This window comes from Danio rerio, chromosome 19 (genome assembly GCF_049306965.1).
Source record: "Danio rerio strain Tuebingen ecotype United States chromosome 19, GRCz12tu, whole genome shotgun sequence".
NCBI lineage: Eukaryota > Metazoa > Chordata > Actinopteri > Cypriniformes > Danionidae > Danio > Danio rerio.
The window spans coordinates 3,257,501-3,280,951 of NC_133194.1; the positions used below are offsets into that span (position 1 = coordinate 3,257,501).

Below are 23,451 nucleotides of genomic sequence, written 5' to 3' on the forward strand. Positions count from 1 at the left end.
TCAAACGGTTTGAGTTGCCTTAACTTATTGGGTTGTACAGTACAATACAGTACAGTTGGTTTGAGTTCGCTTCATTTATTGGCTTTTACTGTGCTCAAATTGCTTCGTTTACTCAAACAGATTAAGTTCACAGTACTCATTAGGATTAGTTTTTAGAACTTACATGGTTTGTTGCGATCGGTTTCCTCAAATGGATTGAGTTAGCTTAACTTATTGGGTTTATAGTGCAGTAATGTTTGATTTGTTAGCGTATGACAATATTTGGCTGAGATACAACTATTTGAAAATCAGTAATCTAAAAAATCATAATATAATAAAATATTCTAAAAATCAGCATTTTAATTCTTCCAGATTGAGTATCTAAAAATTTTAATTTAGGGCTGTGTGATAAATCGAAGGCGATAATGATTTATTTAGCATTTTGTCAGTAAAGCCGGTTTTGTAACCAGTAATAAACCTCTAGATCATGCTAAGGTTATCATGATAGTGGAATTTGGTACTAATCAATACAGAAATGTTAAAATCGTCCATTTCCCACAAACATTTGAGTGCGTTCTTAAACACTGCTGATTTGCCATTGTGTTCACATCCTCAAAAGAAAAGACTGTGATTGGCCGTGAAGGTCATCAGTTCACCAAACTCACCGCTGTTTACTGAGTGTAACCACAGATACAGTGAGTTTAAAAGCTGACCTACGAGCGATCCGCTGATGTATCGTGACTTTGAAACGCTTTAGTGTACTTGAATATGTGGTTACAATCAGTAAACAGCGGTGAGTTTGGTGAACTGATGACCTTCACGGCCAATCACAGTCATTTCTGATGAGCACGTGACACAATGGTAAAATTTAAGTGGTTAAATTTTAGCTGGAAATGAACATTCAAATTTTTTATTATCGATTGGTGCCGAATTCTAGTATCGTAACAACTCTAGCACATGTAGTCAAATGCATTTAATACACAAAATCGAAGCAATTCAGAATCGAATTGTCAATCGTCAAATGACATGAAATGCACGTGAAAATACCCCATTTAATAAGGTTTTTACCAAGTGTGCCGCAAGCCTGCGTTTGAGTGAGGGTCTCGGCCGTTAGATCGCCCCCTGGGGGCTGGCTGCAGTACAAGTCATAAAGCCCGCCTCCTCCGTGTTAATGAAGGAGACTTGAGCCCAAATAAAAAAAATTATTATACTTGCAATAAAATGTCCCGAAAGATAGTTCTGGTCGATTAAGGCACTGGTTATTGTGCTGAAATAGGTGCAGATCTTCATTTTTGTAAACAGTTTGTTTTTAGCAGTAATTTAATGCTGGGCGTGTCATCGTGATTGACAGTTGTGATTGACAGTTTCTTAAACAGACCGTCTGAGCTTCGGCAGGAGACTGAAGTAGACTGAAATGTTATTATTCGATTTCTGTGTTATTTTACCATGACAAAATGAGTTCAGCAGTAAACTATAGTTTCTGACATACATGATCCTGGTGGAACACTGTTTATTCGCTAAGTTCAGGGCTTTTTTCGGGCTTTATTAGTTTGCTGATACATGCCTAGCCACCCAGATAGCAAAACACAGTTCCGGCTAGATTTTCGCCTGCCGGAGACTTATCTCTTGGAGCTCAGACTGACTAATGTTACCTCTGCTGGACCTACTCCGGATGCCTGGACTCACTACCCGATTCCAGCCCGAGTCAATCGAGCCAGATGCGGCGGCCGAGCGAGCCGGCGCTGCCGCATGCGAGCCGGAATCAGCCCGCGACGCCGCGAGTAGGTTATGTGCTGCGGCCCGGAGCTGGCGCGAATGAATATATAAAACCCTCATATTTGTTAACGTTATTACATCCATTTGTGTTGATATGACAGCAAACGCATGCTGAGAAGTTCGGGGGGCGTGGTTGATTTTACATAAAGCGTTTGGTTGGAAGCTCGACTCTGCTCATTTTCGCGGCTCCTCCTCTGGCTCCATCAGACAATCCTTCTGCGCATGTCAAGGCTCCAATTTCAGCAGTCTTTTGCGACAGTTTGTGCCCGTCAAGCAGGCGTTTTGCCCTCAAGGCGTTCAAGGGGAAAAAGGGCTGTCGCGTCGTCCATATTTTTTACAGTCATTGGTTTTTACCCCAAACTTGCTTCATAAATTTAGTTGAGTTGAGTGTTAGAAATGAATCCTTCGGTGAGGATGATTGTGTAGACATGTTTAGTGTCATGCAGAAGCAATGAAAGCAGTTAAACCTGCATATGTATGTATATAAACAAATACATACACGCATAAAAAAAAAAAAAATATATATATATATATATATATATATATATATATATATATATATATATATATATATATATATATATATATAAATATATATATTTTATATATATATATATATAAATATATATATATATATATATATATATATAATATATATATATATATATATAAAATAAAAAATAAATAAAAAATAAACTATATAAAATAAACTTGCTTCATAAATTTAGTTGAGTTGAGTGTTAGAAATGAATCCTTCGGTGAGGATGATTGTGTAGACATGTTTAGTGTCATGCAGAAGCAATGAAAGCAGTTAAACCTGCATATGTATGTATATAAACAAATACATACACGCATAAAAAAAAAAAAAAAAAAAAAAAAAWTATATATATATATATATATATAAATATATATAATATATATATATATATATATATATATATATATATAAATATATAATATATATATATATATATATATATATATATATATATATATATATATATATATATATATATATATATATATATATATATATATATATTATTTTTTTTTTTTTTTTTTTTTTTTTTTTTTTTTTTTTTTTGCAGGAGTTGTATAGTTGTAAATTGTATATGTTTGCTTTGCATCCTGACAGCGAATTTTATAAATGAGCTGATTTTCGTGAGTTATCATTGTATTAACATGCATGTAAACACTCTATATCTCCAGGACTAGTGGAGGTGGACGTCAAGCTGCCCAGAGCAGAGTCTTCAGTTGATTTCTTCACCCCAAACTATGGCACAGGCTATTACAATGCCTACAAAGTAAAGTGGAACTTCGCTGTCGAGCCAATAGTCAATTTTACCGTTGAATTTAAAGCCTACGCTCCACCAGAATGCCAAAAGAAAGAGGTCACGGTTGATTATGCGCTTGGAGAAAAGACTTCATTCACGACGAAGCCGACGGATATTCAACCTAATAATAAACAGGGAGACTTCAGCTTGACTCTGAACAACTGTGATGCAAAAAGTACACCAAAAGTTCCTGGGCTTTCAATGCACATCATGGTCGGGGTGTTCAGGGGTGGCATTCCATGTAAGGAGACATAATGTATATTTAGTAATGAATATATTAAATTTATTTAAAACAAGATATTGTTTCATACATGCAGTGAAATATCATGCTGTGTTTGTGTGTGACTGTTCTGTTCAGATCTTTGCACTGTGGATCTTCAGAATGAGGAAGGACTAAGTCTGGAAATTGTAAACACAAACCCGCAGTCGTACTGTGAAATGAGGTCGAACTCTGTGGTGCAGGAGAAAATCGTGGTTCCTGTAGGCAGTAAAGTTGATCTTTACTTCCTCGACTGTCCTGCGCAAGATCTGCGGCTCACGGCTACTAAAACCATAGGTACAGTTGGGGAACATACCTTGTCTTTGGAGCATCACTGCTACACATGACTAGAATTACACAGACTTTCCTGGATTCATACTTCGAAACTGATGTGTTTCGGCTAGATTTAAATTGGGGTGTTTTGTAATGTTAATAGTTGTATAATCCACTCTATCATCTATCCATCTATTCACCATCTACTTCATCCATCGATCAAATTCAAATTGATAAATGGATGGATTGATTGATGGATAATGTACTGTATGGATGAGAAGATGAATCGAATGGAAGATGGATGGATTGAGTGGATCATGGTTAAAGGATGGATGCATGCATGGATTAATAGATTGATTGGATAACTGGTAGGTGGACTGACTGATGGATGTAGTGGATGATGGGTAGATGATGAATGGAGTGGATGGATAGAGATGGAGTGGATGATGGATGGATAGAGTGGATGATGGTGAGATTGATGGAATGGATGGAGAGAGTGGAGAATGGATAGATGGATGGAGTGGATGATGGGTAGATTGGAATGGATGATGGATAGATGGATGGAGTGGATGATGGGTAGATTGATGAGATGGATGGATGGATGGATAGATGGATGGAGTGGATGATGGGTAGATTGAAATGAATGGATGATGGATAGATGGATGGAGTGGATGATGGGTAGATTGATGAGATGGATGGATGAATGGATGAATAGATGGATGGAGTGGATGATGGGTAGATTGAAATGAATGGATGATGGATAGATGGATGGAGTGGATGATGGGTAGATTGATGAGATGGATGGATGAATGGATGGATAGATGGATGGAGTGGAGGATGGGTAGATTGAAATGAATGGATGATGGATAGATGGATGGAGTGGATGATGGGTAGATTGAAGAGATGGATGGATGAATGGATGGATGGATGGATGGATGGAGTGGAGGATGGGTAGATTGAAATGAATGGATGATGGATAGATGGATGGAGTGGATGATGGGTAGATTGATGAGATGGATGGATGGATGGATAGATGGATGGAGTGGAGGATGGTAGATTGATGAGATGGATGGATGGATGGATGGATGGAGTGGAGGATGGGTAGATTGAAATGAATGGAAGATGGATGGAGAGGATGATGGGTAGATTGATGAGATGGATGGATGGATGATGGATAGATGGATGGAGTGGATGATGGGTAGATTGATGGGATGGATGGATGGATGGATGGGTGGATGGATGGATAGATGGAGTGGATGATGGGTAGATTGAAATAAATGGATGATGGATAGATGGATGGATTGGATGATGGATGGATAGATGGATGGATGGATGGATAATGGATCTATCATCTATCCATCTACCCATCTATCTATCCACCATAATGGGTAGATGGATGGATAAAAATGGATGAATAGATTATGGATGGATGGATGGATGGATGGATAGAATGATGGATGGATAAATGGGATGATGGATAGATTGGAACACGGATAGATGGATGGTGTGGATGATGGATTGATTAAAATGGATGGATGGAGTGGATGATGGATGAATAGTGGAAAATAGATAGTGTAAGATGGATTGATGGATGGAGTGAATAATGGATATATTGATGGAATGGATGGATAGAGTGGAAGATGGATGGATGGATAGATGGAGTGGATGGATAGATGGATGGAGTGGATGATAGATGGAATGGATGGACAGTGTAAGATGGAAAGAGTGAAAAGTGGATAGATGGATTGAGTGGATGATGAATAGATTGATGGAATAAATGGATCGAGTGTAAGATGGATTGATGGATGGAGTGAGTAATGGATATATTGATGGAATGGATAGATAGAGTGGAAGATGGATTGATGGATGGATGATGGATGAATAGTGTAAGATGGATGGATGAATGGATGGAATGGATGGATGATGGATGGAATGAATGGACAGTAGAAGATGGATAGAGTGGAAAGTGGATAGATGGATTGAGTGGATGATGGATAGATTGATGGAATGAATGGATTGAGTGGAAGATGGATTGATGGATGGATGATGGATGAATAGTGTAAGATGGATGGATGAATGGATGGAGTGGATGATGCATAGATTGATAATGGATGGATAGTGGAAAATGGATAGAGTGGATGATGGATAGATTAATGGAATGGATGGATAGATGGAGTGGATGGATAGATTGATGAAATGGATAGATAGATGAAGTGGATGATGGATAGATTGATAGATGGAGTGGATGATAGATAGATGGATGGATTGGATTGGATGATGGATAGATTGATGGAATAGATGGATGATGTTGATGATGAATGTATGGAGGGATGGATGATGGAGAGATGTTGGATGGATGGGAGGAATGATTGAATAATTGGTAGATGGATTGAGCGGATGATGGAGAGATGCAGTGGATCATGGCAGAATGGATGGATTAATAAATGTTTCCATGGCAACTAACAGAAACCAAATATGTCTCGTCAGTTTAAGATCATCATCATGTAATCAGTCTTAACTAAACCATATTCATAATCACCAGACTGATCCCTTCTCTTTCCATCTCCTCTGTTACTATCAGACTTCTCTGGTGTCTCTGCCCGTTCAGTCAGCAGGACGCCGCTTATTATTCCCCCAATGAAGTGGAGTCTTCCAGTGGCACTCAATGAGTTCTCCTGGCTGCTTCGAGTGCCCGATCAGACCACACTGGACCTCACGTCTGCCCAAAGGAACCTGCACCAGTCTGTCCCGGACAAGCCCTGCAAGGAGAAGGTCTCTCTGCTGGTGTCTGAGAGCCTGGGCTCCAGCATAGGTCAGTTCTGCTCTCCGGCTGACGGTGCCATCCAGAAGATCCAGATCAGAGGAAACGTGTCCATCACTGTGAGTCCGAATACAGTCAAAGATCTGAGCCAGGAGACGGACCCTTTCCTTAACATCACCCTGAGTCCAGAGATCACCGGTGAGTGTTTTATTCAATGTTTGATTATCAAGGCTACATTTTTAAAAATACTATAAAAGTTGTGATGTTGTGAAAAATGTATATATGATTTTATTTATTTATTTTATTTATTATATTTATTTAAAAAAAATTCCCTTTGTTTTTGACTTCGACAAATGCAGTGAAACTGTAGTATTGTGAAAAAATATTATGATGTTAAGTAACTTTTTTTTGTCATTATTAAAAAAATGACATTTAAGGCTACCTTCATTTCACAATGTAATTTTTAATATTATGCAAAAAATATTATTATTTAAATTAACTTTTTTCCATTATTTTTAATGACATTTATTTCCTTTACAACTGCAGTACAAATGGTAATATTGTGAAAAAGTATTATCATTTAATTTATTTTTTATTAATATTAATAAATAATAATAATAATTATTATTATAATTATAATTATTTTTTGTATTTGTTTATTTTAAGTATTTTCCATTATTTTAAACATGATATTAATTTCTTTCACAAATGCAGTAAAAATTGTAATATTGTGAAATATTATTATTTTATTTATTTATTTATTATTATTATTATTATTATTATTATTTATTTTTATTTGTTTATTTTAAGTGTCTTTTTGTTTCATTATTTTAAAAAATTACATTTATTTTTTGACAAATACAGTAAAAACAATAATTTTGTGAAAAATATTATATTAAGTACCTTTTTTATTATTTTATTTAAATCTAAATTTATAAATATATTTAATTAAATTAGAATAGATAGATAGATAGATAGATAGATAGATAGATAGATAGATAGATAGATAGATAGATAGATAGATAGATAGATAGATAGATAGATAGATAGGCAGGCAGGCAGATAGATAGATAGATAGATAGATAGATAGATAGATAGATAGATAGATAGATAGATAGATAGATAGATAGATAGATAGATAGATAGATAGATAGATAGATAGATAGATAGATAGATAGGCAGGCAGATAGATAGATAGATAGATAGATAGATAGATAGATAGATAGATAGATAGATAGATAGATAGATAGATAGATAGATAGATAGATAGATAGATAGATAGATAGATAGATAGATAGATCAGAAGTCAGAATTTTTTCTTAATGAGTATATCTATCTAGAACAGTGTTTCTCAACCACGTTTCTGGAGGACCACCAACACTGCATGTTTTTGGTGTCTCCTTTGTCTGTCACACCCATTACAGCTCTTTCAGTCTCGGCTAATGTGCTAATGATCCGAATCAGGTGTGTTTGGCTAAGGTGACATGGAAAATGTGCAGAGCTGGTGCTCCTCCAGGAACGTGGTTGAGAAACACCGATCTAGAATACTGAAGTAATGTTGCTGGCAATTAAGCTTTTAATCAAAAATTTCATTTGAAAATATACATCAGTATGAAACACCTATTTTAATTTCAAATAATATTTTAAAATCTTTCCATATTTAATGTGTAGTAAATAAACTTGAGCATAGGAGGCTCTCTTTAAAAACATTACCAACACACACATTCATAATCTCCTGTTTCTCCTACAGAGAATGTCATCTACACAGTCTCTCCTCTTATTTCGGGACCCGCATACCTTGCATCCCCCTACTGGCCTGATGCCATGCAGCCATCCTCATCCGCCTCCTGGATCATTAACGTTCCTCCAGAATATAGGGCTAATCTCTGGTTCACAAACGTCAGCAAACCCACGTGTGACTCAGGCCACGCAGAGCTGGAGATCAGCCCGCTGGACTCCTCAGCAGAGACACAGGAATGGAGAGAAGATCAGAGTTTCCCAGATTCCATCGTCCAGCAGACCAGCTTCTACCTCAACATGAGCAACTGTGAGCCTGCTAGCGGCCGCTACGCCCTGCTGACCAAAATCATCGTCCAGAAGGAGAGCAGTGAGTCCAGCACACACACACACACACACACACACACACACACACACACACACACACACACACACACACAGTGCTTTTAGATTATTCTGCTCAACAGGGCTGCATTTCGTCACATTAGAATTATAAGGTTCTGTCTGCGTTCTGAATGATTTTGAGATATTGAACTTTAAAGTTTTTGCATTTCATAGCAAACAGCATGTGTAGTATTTGTTTTTTTAAACGTTCATGAAACCCTCGAGTACTTTTTTTTGAGATGTTAACAGATGTGTGTGTGTGTTGAGCATCAGTTAAGACAATGTTATCACCTGTCAGCTGTAATTGTGGGAAGAACTGGATCATTTTGAGCATTTGTCAGCTAATTTCAGCCTTAGGGTTTAAAATTATTCAAAATCGGTGACGTATCGCAAAACTGCAAGTGCAAAGGTGAAGCGTTGGTTTCTCATTATTGTTATTCATAGCGGAGTTTTCTTATCCTATGAGATGAGCCGGCTGCTTAATTATTCATGACTGTGCGTGCTTTCCGAAGGCAAGGCAGACCTGCCAGTGCCAAGCTGTGAGATCCTACATTGATAACTGGGTGAGACCGCGTCCACAGACCCACGGCACACAGTATTTAGCTGTTCATAAAGGGTCGTATGTGTTTGTTGCATGTTTTCCACGCGATGCTGTCAGGGCCGATACAGCAAAGCTGTTTGTTTGCAGCAAGGATTTTTGCAGACACTACAGATCTAAAGTTTAAAAGATGCTTGCTCAGCTGTTTAACTGTCAGCTTAGGATTTGAATCCGACGCGGAAGAAAGTAGTTCCTTATACAAAAGGGTTTTTGAGACTCTCCATGTTTTTATATACACAATTATGCCGTCAAACTGTTGTATAAACGCAATATCACATTCATAGCAGTGAGATATGGCTGTATATCGGCACTGGTTGGGGCACTAAGGCACAACGCACGCCTCCCACCAGTGCCGATATACAGCCATATCGCAATGCTACTCGTGTGATATTGCTCATTAATCATGAAAATATTGCAATCAGTCATTCTTACCTTTTTCTTTGTCCTTTTACAGAGAAGATTCTGGCCATTATCTTGGCTGTGGTCGGGGCGGTGTTGGCTCTGCTGATCGTCGCACTTGTAGTTGTGTGCGTCATTCGAAAGTAAGTCTTGGATCTGCTGTTAGATTTCTTCATGGACATAAAAATCTTCTTTTTTTTTCAACAAAAACATTGCTATAATAATATTGACCTTAAATGTCTTTAAACAATTAAGAACTGCTTTTATTCTTGCTGAAATAAATAAATAAAATAAGTAAGACTTTCTCCAGAAGAACAAATATTATAGGAAATACTGTGAAAAATTCCTGGCTCTGTTAAACACCATTTAGGAAATATACATTAAAAATGCCTAATAATTTTGACTTCATCTGTAAACTCTTTTTAATTTGTCTCATTTTAAAGGAAACACAAACCCAGCGGCAACAGATCCTCCATCTACATTCCCAAAGGCAAACCAGTCCTGCCTGGCAATGCAACATTCCCGAAATCCAGAACGGATAATGAATCTCACGTCTACGCCTCTATTGACGAAACGATATACAACCGACACCTGGACACGAACCATCCCGCAGACAGCAATAATGGTACCTGGACCAACGGCCATCAAGTGGACACCTACCGTCCATTCCTAGGACCCACCGACTCTATCCCAACGGATCAGGATCTGCCTGACGGTTATTCGCTGGATAGAGGAAGAGATAAAGACGTGTTTCAGCCGTTCCTTACTCCCCCCAACACCTTCAATCTCCCGAGGCCTCGTTCGCCGCTCATCTCGCAGGGGAGTCTGGGATTCGAGGATCGCAGGATGGTGGATAATGAGCTCAACACTTTTAAGGCTGCCGGAGATATAAACCCGATTCGTTTATCGACTGACGAATGCAAACTTCGGCCGCAGATGGATTCGGACTCGGATTCTTATCACGAGCCAGAATACGAGGAAGCCATGTGATTTATTCGCTACAATTTTTTTATGTAAAACTAAAGCAGATTGGACGCTCTCTCTATCGCCGCTCTAGTGGTCGTATGTGTGTATTGCATGTATAGTTTGGTTTTAACGATTTTTATCGTGTTTTAGCCTGAACGAACACTCTTATTGGTGCGAGTCGGATCCGTTTAGGGAAAACGTGACTTTCTTTATTGGATGTTTGTTTTTAATTTTGTTATGTTTTCATTGATTTTCCTCCAGGCTGCAGGTTTCGTATGTGTTTGTTGACGTCGTGCATTCCTAAAATAAATTCTCAGGTATTTTAATAGATGTTTCTCTGTGTTCGGAGTATATCATGAGGGTTCAATACACACCGCAGAGAGTCACACACACACTTTGAATGGACGTGAACTCAACACAACTCTGTGGAATAGATTTGCAAATTTATTAAGATAAAATTTAAGATGCACTACCTGACAAAAGTCCTGTCGTGAATTCCAGTTGTAATAGTGACAAATAATAACTTTGCTTCTAGTTGATCATTCGGAAAAGTGGCAGAAGGTAGATTTGATCTGTAGATCTGCATCCCAATACTACAGAAGACCTACTGGCACCAGCATGGAGCAAGATTCTCAGAGAAATCAGTCAAGTTTGATGTAGGAAAAATCATGGTTTGGGGTTACATTCAGTGTGGGAGAGATCTGCAGAGTGGATGGCAACATCTACAGCCTGAGGTATCAAGACATTTGTGCTGCCCATTACATTACAAACCACAGGAGAGGGCAAATTCTCTAGCAGGATAGCGCTCCTACTAATACTACAGCCTCCACATCAAAGCTCCTGAAAGCAAAGAAGTTGCTCCAGGATTGGCCAGCCCAGTCACCAGACATGAACATTATTGAGCATGTCTGGAGTAAGATAAAGGAGGGGGCATTGCAGATGAATCCAAAGAGTCTTGATGAACTCTGGGAGTCCTGCAGGAACGCTTTCTTTGCCATTCCAGATGACTTTATTAATCAGTGATTTGAGTCATGTCAGAGATGTATGGATGCAGTCCTCCAAGCTCATGATGGAGTCAGACACAATATTCATTCTGTCTCCACTGCAGTATGACTTTATATTCTATACTGGACATTATTTCTGTTCAGATACAAGACTTTTGTCTGAGCAAAGTCAGACCTTATTGTCCTAATGAAATCCTTAAAAGTCAAGGCATGATCATATTTTATAGTGTAATCTAGAGGCCTTTCATATAAGACACTTTTGATACCAAATGATCAACTAGAAGTCAAGTTGTCACTTGCTATTCCTAAATCTTGAAAAGGCGACAGGACTTTTGTCAGGAATGTAAAAGCTGTCTGATATTCATGTAGTCTGGTATATGTTTGATATTAAAGTATGATGTTTTCTAAACTGAATAAACCTTGATACTTTTTAAAGGCTAAATAATTTAAAAGTAAATGTCAATAAAAAAATCTAATTTTCAGATTTGTGAAAATAAACATTTTACATTATTTACAGTGTTAGATGGCACTAAATATATATATACAGTTGAAGTCAAAATTATTGACCCCCTGTTTATTTTATTTCTCCCCATTTCTGTTTAACAGAGAGCAGATTTCTTTCAGCACATTTCTAATCATAATAGTTTTAATAACTCATCTCTAATAACTGATTTATTTTATCTTTGCTATGATGACAGTAAATAATATTTGACTAAATATTTTTCAAGACACTTCTATACAGCTTAAAGTGACATTTAAAGGCTTAACTAGGTTAATTAGGTTAGCTAGGCAGGTTAGGGTAATTAGACAAGTTATTGTATAATGATGGTTTGTTCTGTAGACTATCAGAAAAAAATAGCTTAAAGGGGCTAATAATATTGACCTTAAAATGGTGTTTAAAAAAAATTAAAAACTGCTTTTATTCTAGCTGAAATAAAACAAATAAGACTTTCTCCAGAAGAAAAAATATTATCAGACATACTGTGAACATTTCCTTGCTCTGTAAACATCATTTTGGAAAAAAAAAAAATATATATATATATATATATATATATATATATATATATATATATATATATATATATATATAAAATCAAAGGGGGCTAATAATTCTGACTTCACCTGTATATATAGAAAACTAATGAGGGTGTATCTGTATGTCCTATTTGTTGATATCTGTCAGCCAATATTGTGCAAACCTATTAAGAATGTGAAACTAAACTGATATTTAAAGGTGTGTGTGTGTTTATATATATATATATATATATATATATATTTTTTTTTTTTTTTTTTCTCCTGGAGAAAGTCTTATTTGTTTTGTTTCGGCTAGAATAAAAGCAGTTTTTAATTTTTTAAACACTATTTTACGGACAAAATTATTAGCCCCTTTAAGCTATATTTTTTCCTCGATAGTCTACAGAACAAACCATCATTATACAATAACTTGCCCAATTATCCTAACCTGCCTAGTTAACCTAATTAACCTAGTTAAGCCTTTAAATGTCACTTTAAGCTGTATAGAAGTGTCTTGAAGAATATCTAGTCAAATATTATTTACTGTCATCATGACAAAGATAAAATAAATCAGTTATTAGAAATTAGTTATTAAAACTATTATGATTAGAAGTATGTTGAAAAAAATCTCTCCGTTAAACAATAAACAAGCAGTCTAATTCAGGGGGGCTAATAATTCTGACTTCAACTGTACATATACATAAATATGTATACACACACACACACACAAACACATACATACAGTGCTCAGCATATACAAGTAAACCCTTCACACATCTCTCTTTTAAATTCATATTTTTAATAGGAAAGCTCTACAATATTATATTTGTGCATATACATCAGATCAGCCAGTACTGAAGCCAAATCTAGAGATTATCTAACAAAATAACTTACGAAAACGGTCCAAAAACTAGTACATCCAACTGTATATGTTATAGAAAAATATTAAATACAAATTTATAAAAAAAGAGGAAAAATTCAAGAGGCAAAAAAAGTGAAAAATTTAGTAGGTTGTAATTTATTTTTGCAATATTTTGCTTAAATGTAATTGTATTATCTTTTAATTTCTAATTATTTTTGTTGACTAAAATATTATTTTAATAAATATATGTTTAATCTGTTTTGTTCAAATGCACCACAATACATTGCCTATATTCACTGAGAAATGGAGGAAAATATTCATTTTCAAAATGTGCTGTACTCAATTATGCTGAGCACTGTGTGTGTATGTGAGTAACAGGCATGAGCCGTATACCTTGAAAACGGTAATCGTCCCATGGTGTGTAATAGCTGTGAGTTTTATGTAAATCTGCAAAATTGTGTGAAATGAAACCGCACAAGCTCATTTTTTTTAAAACCTATTTATTGCGATGAAATGATATATGTTCTGGCTATATCAGGCTAGACATTAGTTTGTTAGAAAATAAACAAGTAAACAAAGCTAGCGATCTGAAATAATCATCGTTTCCATCAGGTGTCTGGAGTTATCCGTCAAACAGCCTGGTCTGATTCATGTTGTTTGTTTTGTTTGTGTGTTGGCCTCGTCTTATTGGAGACAGTCCAATCATGCTCTTGATTACAGTGTTGGATCTCTGATTATAGATCTGCTTTTGTGTCTGAATGTTTGTGTGGAGTGCACTGACAATGGGGTCAGAAAAATCTACAATTAGGAAGCAAACGCAATGCAAGCAGGATTGTGAAATGGAAAGGAGCGCTGAGATGAATCGATGAGGATTTCCAACGCAATCTCACGGCAATTCGTAACTTTTTCTATTTAGTGGCTAATTCGTATCAATTCGTACGATCGAATTCGTACAATTTAGTACGATTTGCTCATCACCCAATGACGGTTAAGGGTTAGGGGTGGGGTTAGGTGCCACGCCTCCTTTTTAAAATCGTACAATTTCGTTCAACTGAACTCGTACGAATTAGCCACTAAAGTGACAAAACGTAAAAGATCGGGCTGGGATTTCAGACAATGTTGAACTCGCAGATGGAAGCGCGCTCCTCACGACAGCTCTCGTCCAGCCACTTTCCGCCAGACGTGAGCACGGCGCAGTTTTGCGCGCTGCCGCCGTCAGGTTGCGGAAGCTTCCAGTTCTTGTATCTGATGGCTGAGCCGGTCTGATCGGTCCACAAGCCCTCGGTCTGCATGTCGTTTACACCCAGCCAGATCTCGGCGTCCGCTGAAATGCTCTGTCGCATGTATTCGTAGAGCTGTGTGTTTTGGGCGGAGCTCAGGGGAGTGGCCAGGATTCCTCCTTTAGCGATGCAGTCTTCATTGGCTGTGTGGTAGCGCTTCTTCATGGAGTCCGCCAGAAAACACTTACCATGGATCTTTGTGCCCTTCAGACAGACTGGAGGAGAATGAAACCATAAAACATTGATTTTAACGTTTAAATTGTTATATATAAATGTAAAACAGCCGTTTGATGTTCTTTTGAAATTAAAAAATATGTATATATTGGCTGCGTGTCCACCGAAGTGTTTTTTCTTCTTTTCTCAAGCTAAGCAATGCAGACTTCTCTACTATATAGCATGCTAAAACAGACTGTGAAAGATATGGACGTAATATCCGTGACATCGCCAACCGTCACCATTTCGTTCGCACTTTATTGCGGGGGGTGAAGAGGCGGAGCTACAGATGCCTGCTAGCATTTTGCTTAGACAAGCTTTTCTTTGGGAGAAACACTTAATATGGGGCAGCATGGTGGCGCAGCGGGTAGCACAATCGCCTCACAGCAAGATGTATATGCAGTTCAGCAGCTAATCAGCCGGAATCAGCAAGACCTAGCTGTCACTCAAGTAGCCACTCTCTTTAATATGCAGACTTCATTCATTCATTTTCTTGTCGGCTTAGTCCCTTTATTAATCTGGAGTCGCCACAGCGGAAGGAACCGCCAACTTATCTAGCAAGTTAAGTCTCTGGGAAACATTCACACACACACACTACGGGCAATTTAGCCTACCCAATTCACCTGTACCGCATGTCTTTGGACTGTGGGGGAAACCGGAGCATCCGGAGGAAACCCACGCGAAGGCAGGGAGAACATGCAAACTCCACACAGAAATGCCAACTGAGCCGAGGCTTGAACCAGCGACCTTCTTGCTGTGAGGCGACAGCACTACTTACTGCGCCACTGCTTCGCCATATGCAGACTTAATAAAACTTAATAAAAACAAAATGGATGAATTATAAAAAAAATGCACCCCCTCACAGCTGTCATGAAGGGTAATATTAGCCAAACGCACCAAAACCATCGCTTGTACCAGGCTGGAAACGTTTTTAACAGCTGTAAAACTAGCCAATTTAGCATTACATTCAGCGAACATCTGGAGTTGCTGGAGCCAGCCCCCCAAAGGCCAGTGGATGAATTGCAGTTTCAGTTACTTCCACATTGGCTTCACGAGGGAGAGCGGGATGTTGCTGCTTGGTTAAAATCAGTATGCGAGCGGAGTAGTATGCTAATAATAAAACAGTATCTCACCGGTCTGCAGAGCCTGCTGCTCTTTCAGAAGGTTGAGCTCCTCCACGATATCACTGATCTGCTGCTGAAGATCCTCTAATGCAGCGCTGACTCGAGACTCTGAGTCTGGACAATCACACAACAGACATCCTCACTTATATTCTGCCTCAAATCAAGCATTTTCACACCATTAAATAAACAGTTTAGTGTAAAATGAACATTCTGGAATCATTAACACTTCTTTAAATGTGTTTGAGCTTCTTTTTACAGCTGCGCACAAAGGAAGATATTTGGAAAAATGTTGGAAAAAACTGTTGGAAACGGTTTCTGCCATACTTCAGAATATCTTCCTTTGTGTTCAGCAGAAGAGAGAAAGACGTAAATGTTTACTTTATATATAACTTGAGTTAAGTAATTGATGAGTAAATGTTCATTTTTGGGGTGAACTGTGTAATAATTAAAATAAATAAAAAAAACATTAAACATTTTAATAAGTATCAATTAATACTGATTTAAAATAAGAATCATTAAAGAGAACAGTGAGACATCCAAAATAAAATAAAATAAAATTAATTTAAATAAATTAAATTTAAATAAATAAATAAAATAAGATAAAATAAACTAAATAAATTAAAATAAAATAAAAAAATGAAAAATTAAAATACATAAAAATAAAATTAATTAAAATAAAATAAAAAATGAAATAAATTAAAATACATAAAAATAAAATAAAATAAATTAAAATAAAATAAAATTCAAAATAAACTTTAATTAAATTAAAATTAAAAAATAAACAAATTAAATTAATTGAAATAAAATAAAAAATAAAATAAATAAAATTGAATTTATGATCAAGAAAGTGAGCGAACAGGAAATTCTGTGCAGCTGCTGTTGAAATGCTGTATATTTAAGAAATTACTATAATACTTTAATGCTTCAACATTAATAAAAAAGTAATAATATTGACATATTAAATAAATAATTTTGTGTTGCTACATTTTCTTTAAACTATGAATTTTTGATTTTTATTAATTAATGCACTGTTAAAAAAGATCTTGCTGCCCTACATTAAGTTAAATCAAATGAACTTATCAAGTCCTCACAACTTGCATTAATCAAACTGACAAACATACTAAGTTAAACTTTGTAACAGTTAAAAAAAAAGACTAAACCTGATTAACTTGAGTATGAGTTAATGAGTTTAAATACACATACATTCACTGGCCACTTTATTAGGTACAGATTACTGGTATTGTGTTGGACCCCCTTTTATTCCTTCATGGCATAGATTCAACAAGCCACTTGAAATATTCCTCAAAAACTTTGGTCCATATTAACATGATAGCTTCACGCAGTTGCTGCAGATTTGTCAGCTGCACATCCATGATGTGAATCTCAGTTTCCTGTTCTTAGCTGACAGGAGCGGCACCCGGTGTGCTCTTCTGCTGCTGTAGCCCATCCGCCTCAAGGTTGGACGTGTTGTGCGTTCAGAGATGATCTTCTGCAGACCTCATTTTTATTAAGTGGTTGTTTGAATTACTGTTGCCTTTCTATCAGCTGGTACCAGTCTGGCCATTCTCCTCTGAGCTCTGGCATCAACAAGGCATTAGCGCCCACAGAACTGCCGCTCACTGGATATTTCCTCTTTTTCAGACTATTCTCTGTAAACCCTAGAGATGGTTGTGCGTGAAAACCCCAGTAGATCAGCAGTTTCTGAAATACTCAGAGCAGCCCGTCTGGCACCAACAACCATGCCACGTTTAAAGTCACTTAAATCCCCTTTCTTCTCCATTTTGATGCTCACTTTGAACTGCAGCAGATCGTCTTGACCATGTCTACAAGCCTAAAGTTGCTGCCATGTGATTGGCTGATTAGAAATTTGCATTAATGAGCAGTCGGACAGGTGTACCTAATAAAGTGGCCAGTGAGTGTATATAATACAAATATTTACTCTACAGATTTATTCGAACACATAAATTGCTTGCACCTTATTTATTTTTTTCCATATTTAACACAGGATAACTCTGATAAACCAGTTAAAGGGGTTTTAACTCTCTCTTTAACATGGATTAACCACATTTAGCTTCAAATGAATGTAAATGAAAGGACAGGCGATGGTTTACCTTTTTTGTCAGGTGTTTTCTTCTTGCTGGTGTTTTGTTGCTGGAGTGAGGAGTGTGTGAAGAGTGTGAGCAGCAGCAGCGGCAGCAGAAAACGTCCGTCTCTGAGTGTCATGATGGAGCTCTGGAAGATCACTGAACAAACACAGCTGTGAAGAGAAGAGACTGAGAGAGAGAGATCAGGAGTGACGCCCTTAACACACACACACACATACACACACGCACGCGCACACACACACACACAGCAAAAATACTTTCTTACTTAAACTTTTTCTCTAGTTTCTAGAAGCATTTTACAGACAAGCAAAACATATAGTCTTGTTTCCAGAAATAATATGCCAAAATTAAGCGAGTTTTTCTTTAGAACAGGCTAAATACTCTGCCATGGGGTCAGAGAACATTGTTTCAGCACATTTCTGATCATAATAGTTTTAATAACTCATCTCTAATAACTGATTTATTTTATCTTTGTCATGATGACAGTAAATAATATTTGACTAGATATTCTTCAAGACACTTCTATACAGCTTAAAGTGACATTTAAAGGCTTAACTAGGTTAATTAGGTTAGCTAGGCAGGTTAGGGTAATTAGGCAAGTTATTGTATAATGATGGTTTGTTCTGTAGACTATCGAGAAAATATAAAGCTTAAAAGGGCTAATAATATTGACATTAAAATGGATTTAAAAAACTTAAAAACTGCTTTTATTCTAGCCGAAATAAAACAAAAAAGTCTTTCTCCAGAAGAAAAAATATTATCAGACATACTGTGAACATTTCTTTGCTCTGTTAAACATCATTTGGAAAATATATAAAAAAAAGAAAAATAAATTCAAAGGGGGGCTAATAATTCTGACTACAACCATATATATAGCTTTAAAACATTTTCCTAAACTAAAACTTGACAAGATCATTTTTTTCAGGTTGGAAATATTTTATATCATTAATACACTAATACTCTTCATAAGCCAGTGTTTCCCCTCTTTCACTTTTAGTTTTAGTAATTATGCTGTTTTTGTGTTCTTATTTTGCTAGATATTGTATAGTTCACATAGCATTTTGCTATTAAATTCTAATAACTTTTAAAAAAATTTCCAATAATTAAAAATGTATTTTAATGTTATTAATATTGCTAATACTACCTTTTTTCTTTTGCTTAAAATTCATCATTTTTCTAGCATTTATATTTCCGTTGAAAAAGATTTTGCCAAAATATGTGAAAAATACTTTATTATTTTATAATTTATAGGATATGCAGACACACACAGATATAGTCAGAATTATTCGCCCCCCCTAGATTTTTTTCACCCTTTTTTTTAATATTTCCAAAATGATGTTTAACAGAGCAAGGAAATTTTCACAGTATTTCCTATAATATTTTTTCTTCTGGAGAAAGTCTTATTTGTTTTATTTCGGCTAGAATAAAAGCAGTTTTACATTTTTTAAACACCATTTTAAGGTTAATGTTATCTGCCCCTTTAAGCAATATATAACTTGCCTAATTACCCTTATTAAGCCTTTAAATGTCACTTTAAGCTGTATAGAAGTGTCTTGAAAAACATCTAGTAAAATATAATTTACTGTCATCATAGCAAAGATAAAATAAATCAGTTTTTAGAAATGAGTTATTAAAACTATCATGATTACAAATGTGTTGAAAAAATCTTCAGGAGGGCTAATAATTCAACTGTACATGCACACACACACAAATAAGTGTAAGTATATGTAAAACAAAACAATATTTATTATTTAGCATTATATCTTCATGTTGATTTGAGATGACTGCACAAGTAAATCTGGACATTTAGGCTGATTTCACTGAGACAGCAGCAGGTTTGAGTTTTGCTCAGAGCAGTCTGAGGTCTGCTCAGGACACATTTCCCATCAGGCATACCTCTCGCGTATGATATTGTTATCTGCTGTTTGTTTTGGATTCGTGATGCCGCAGGAAGAAGCAGTGAAGCTATTATGGGATGGAATAAATCCAGGCTGACAGCAGCTGTGGAGAGTCTGACCGCTCAGATCTTCCTCAGGCGACACGTGGCAGAAGAAAAGCCACAAGAAGACTGAAAAATCCCTCTCAACACAGCGGAACTTTTTATTTTATGCAAATTAAAGGGAAAAAAATGGCTTCTGAATGCAGGAAAGGACTCAATTTTGTCCTAAACTAAATGATTTGTGTTGGCTTTCTATTGGTTGATCATATGTGATTGGCAGGTTGATCCCGCCCTCACACCAATAAACACCAATCAGAGATGTTGATGAAGAGAAGGGTGGAGATCATTTGATTAAAGGTAATAAGATAAAGATAACTACAATGTTGCAAAATGAAACACGGTGGCTCAGTGGTTACCAGTCGCCTCACAGCAAGAAGGTCGCTGGTTTGAGTCCCGGCTAGGTTAGTTTGCATTTCTGTGTGGAGTTTGCATGTTCTCCCCGTGTTGGTGTGGGTTTCCTCTGCATGCTCCGGTTTCCCCCACAGTCCAAACACATGCGCTATAGGGGAATTAAAGAAACTAAATCGGCTGTATATGTGTGGATGAGTGTGTATGGGTGTTTTCCAGTACTGGGTTGCAGCTGGAAGGGCATCCGCTGTGTAAAACCTATGCTGGATGAGTTGGCGGTGCATTCTGCTGTGGCGACCCCAGATGAATAAAGAGACTCAGCTGAAGGAAAATGAATAAAATAAGAATTATTTTGGTTTCATGGCTGTTAGTGGATAATTATTACTTTCCTCACATGACATATTAAAGATTGCAGGCATCGCAAGAATGGGATTGTGAAGTTTCAGCTCAAAATGACCTCAGAAACCATTTAAAAGTGCTTATTGTGTTGAAGCAAAAACACGCTCTTTGTGTGTCTTTAAATGCAAATGAGCTGCAGCACTCCACCCCTTTTCCAGAAGAGGGCGGAGCCTTTAAAGCTTGTGCCTTGCTTACTCGAGTAGCAATAAACAATACATCTACATGTGTTTAGTCGGTTTAAATTCCTGATATTTTTCGGACTACACAGACATGAAGACACAAAATGTAAAACGTAAACACTGCATCACATGATTGTTAAACTAAATCAGATTTATAAAAGCTTATATATAAAAGTGTAATGTTGGTTATGTCTGTGAATGTACCTGAATGTGTATCAGTATGTTAGATGTGTGAAACAGGTGACCACACTATAAATGTCAATTTTACAGACTCCGCCCCCTTTTAGCATGAGTCAATTATATTTAGGATATTGCGATATGTTCATTTCTGGAGGAAAAGTATTTATGCTTAATAAATATGCTGGACTTTTTTTGTGCTCAAACAATAGCATTTGAAGAATGCATGTCAAAAAATGACCGAAGAAACATGTAAAAAGCCTAAAATATTAAATATAAAAGAAAAAGTCATATTTTAAAGGGATAGTTCACCCAAAATAATTAATTTGAAATGGAGTCAGATCTGAGTTTCAGTAGTCATGTCAAAGCAGTTAGTAAATCAGCATACAATCATCTCAAAAGCATTGCGAGAATCAGATGCTTTGTTTCCAGTGAGAAACTTGTTCATGCTTTTATCAGCAGCAGGGTGGATTACTGTAATGGTCTCCTCACTGTCCTTCCCAAAAAGACAGTCAAGACTGTTGCAGCTCATACCTAACACTGCGGCCAGGATTCTGACCAGAAGCAGGAAATCAGAGCACATCACACCTGTCCTCAGGTCTTTACACTGGTCCCAGTTACATTCAGAATAGATTTTAAAGCATTATTACTCGTCTATAAACCACTAAATAGCCTAGAAGCTCAATACATTACAGATATGCTCACTGAACACAAACCTAACAGATCACTCAGATCTTTAGGATCATATAAAACAGAAATTCCAAGAGTTCAGTCAAAGCCGTGTGAATCGGCCTTTAGCTACTAACAGCGCCCCCTACTGCTGGAATCAGCTTCCAGAAATGATCAGATGTGCTCCAACATTAGGCACATTCACATCAAGACTGAACACACATCTGTTTAGCTGTGCCTTTGCTGAATGAGCACTGTGCTGCGTCCGACAGATCACACTATTATGTCTTTCTTTTCTTTTTCATTCTTTTATAACCTGTTTAACACATTTTAATCTGTTTTTAATCACTTTTATTATTTGTTTTTATTTTTTTTACACTTGTCTTTTTTATTCCCGTTTATGTAAAGCACTTTGAATTGCAACTGTGTATGAAGTGTGCTATACAAATACACTTGCCTTGCATTTACTCACTGTAAAAAATTATTAGTTGACCTTACTCAAAATGAGTAAACTTCTTGATTAAAAAAAAAAGTAAGCACATTGCCTTTAACTTTTAATTTTCAAGTAAATGAACTGTGCATAATTAAAAAAAATATATATATATGTTAAATCAACTAAAAAGTTACAAGTTACAACAGGTTTACTCGCCTTAAGTCAGTCAGGGGTCTCCAAACTCGGTCCTGGAGGGCTGGTGTCCTGCAGATTTTAGCTCCAACCTGCCTCAACACACCTGCAAGGATGTTTCTAGAAACCCTAGTAAGAGCTTGATTAGCTAGCCCAAGCGTGTCTGATTGGGGTTGGAATTAAACTTTGCAAGACACCGGATCTCCTGGACCGAGTGTGGACACCCCTGCTTTAAGTAAAGTCAACTTGCTGCTTTTAAGGCAATGGGTTTAAGTAAACAATAACTTTTTACAGTGCACTTTTCTTGTTCTAAACCTGTTTGAGTTTCTTTCTTCTGTTGAACGCAAAAGAACCTGTAACCATCGACTTCCATAGGAAAAACAAATACTATGGAAGTCAATGGTTACCGGTTTTCAGTTGTCTTCAAAAGTATTGTCTTTTGTGTTTAACAGAAGAAAGAAACTATTAAAGGTTTATAACCAGAGAATGCAAAAGAACCTGCAACCATCGACTTCCATAAGAAAAACACATACTATGGAAGTCAATGGTTACCGGTTTTCAGCTGTCTTCAAAGTATTGTCTTTTGTGTTTAACAGAAGAAACTAATAAAGGTTTATAACCAGAGAACGCAAAAGAACCTGCAACCATCGACTTCCATAGGAAAAACAAATACTATGGAAGTCAATGGTTACAGGTTTTCAGCTGTCTTCAAAGTATTGTCTTTGTGTTTAACAGAAGAAACTAATAAAGGTTTATAACCAGAGAACGCAAAAGAACCTGTAACCATCGACTTCCATAGGAAAAACAAATACTATGGAAGTCAATGGTTACAGGTTTTCAGCTGTCTTCAAAGTATTGTCTTTTGTGTTTAACAGAAGAAACTAATAAAGGTTTATAACCAGAGAACGCAAAAGAACCTGTAACCATCGACTTCCATAGGAAAAACAAATTCTATGGAAGTCAATGGTTACCGGTTTTCAGCTGTCT

General features: G+C 36.6%; 2 protein-coding genes across 2 annotated transcripts in view; one reads left to right on the plus strand and one right to left on the minus strand.

Moving 5' to 3' along the window:
* The window catches only part of cdcp1b (CUB domain containing protein 1b), a 19,553-nt gene extending 8,761 nt beyond the window's left edge, over positions 1-10,792 (plus strand). Inside the window, exons 4-9 of the mRNA XM_021468247.2 lie at positions 2,965-3,330; positions 3,448-3,645; positions 6,203-6,580; positions 8,133-8,489; positions 9,556-9,643; positions 9,944-10,792. Coding sequence (XP_021323922.1) covers positions 2,965-3,330; positions 3,448-3,645; positions 6,203-6,580; positions 8,133-8,489; positions 9,556-9,643; positions 9,944-10,490 — 1,934 coding nt within the window. The 3' untranslated portion in view covers positions 10,491-10,792. The remainder of the gene's footprint in view (positions 1-2,964; positions 3,331-3,447; positions 3,646-6,202; positions 6,581-8,132; positions 8,490-9,555; positions 9,644-9,943) is intronic.
* Positions 10,793-13,265: 2,473 nt separating this feature from the next.
* On the minus strand, positions 13,266-20,736 carry clec3bb (C-type lectin domain family 3, member Bb). Its single transcript, XM_003200521.7, has 4 exons — positions 19,965-20,736; positions 18,075-18,236; positions 15,973-16,077; positions 13,266-14,841 (listed from the first exon to the last, which is right to left on the minus strand). The coding sequence occupies exons 2-4, from the start codon at positions 18,184-18,186 to the stop codon at positions 14,456-14,458; spliced, it is 603 nt and encodes a 200-aa protein (XP_003200569.1). The 5' UTR covers positions 18,187-18,236; positions 19,965-20,736; the 3' UTR covers positions 13,266-14,455.
* Positions 20,737-23,451: the final 2,715 nt, after the last annotated feature.

What these genes read in the sequence shown, in the direction of transcription:
- clec3bb (XM_003200521.7), bottom strand. Translation starts at nt 18,186, where the DNA reads ATGACACTCAGAGACGGACGTTTTCTGCTGCCGCTGCTGCTGCTCACA. An exon ending in GAAAACACCTGACAAAAAAG is followed by an intron (nt 16,078 to 18,074) that starts GTAAACCATCGC and finishes GTGATTGTCCAG; the next exon opens with ACTCAGAGTCTCGAGTCAGC. An exon ending in GCAGCAGGCTCTGCAGACCG is followed by an intron (nt 14,842 to 15,972) that starts GTGAGATACTGT and finishes ATTCTCCTCCAG; the next exon opens with TCTGTCTGAAGGGCACAAAG.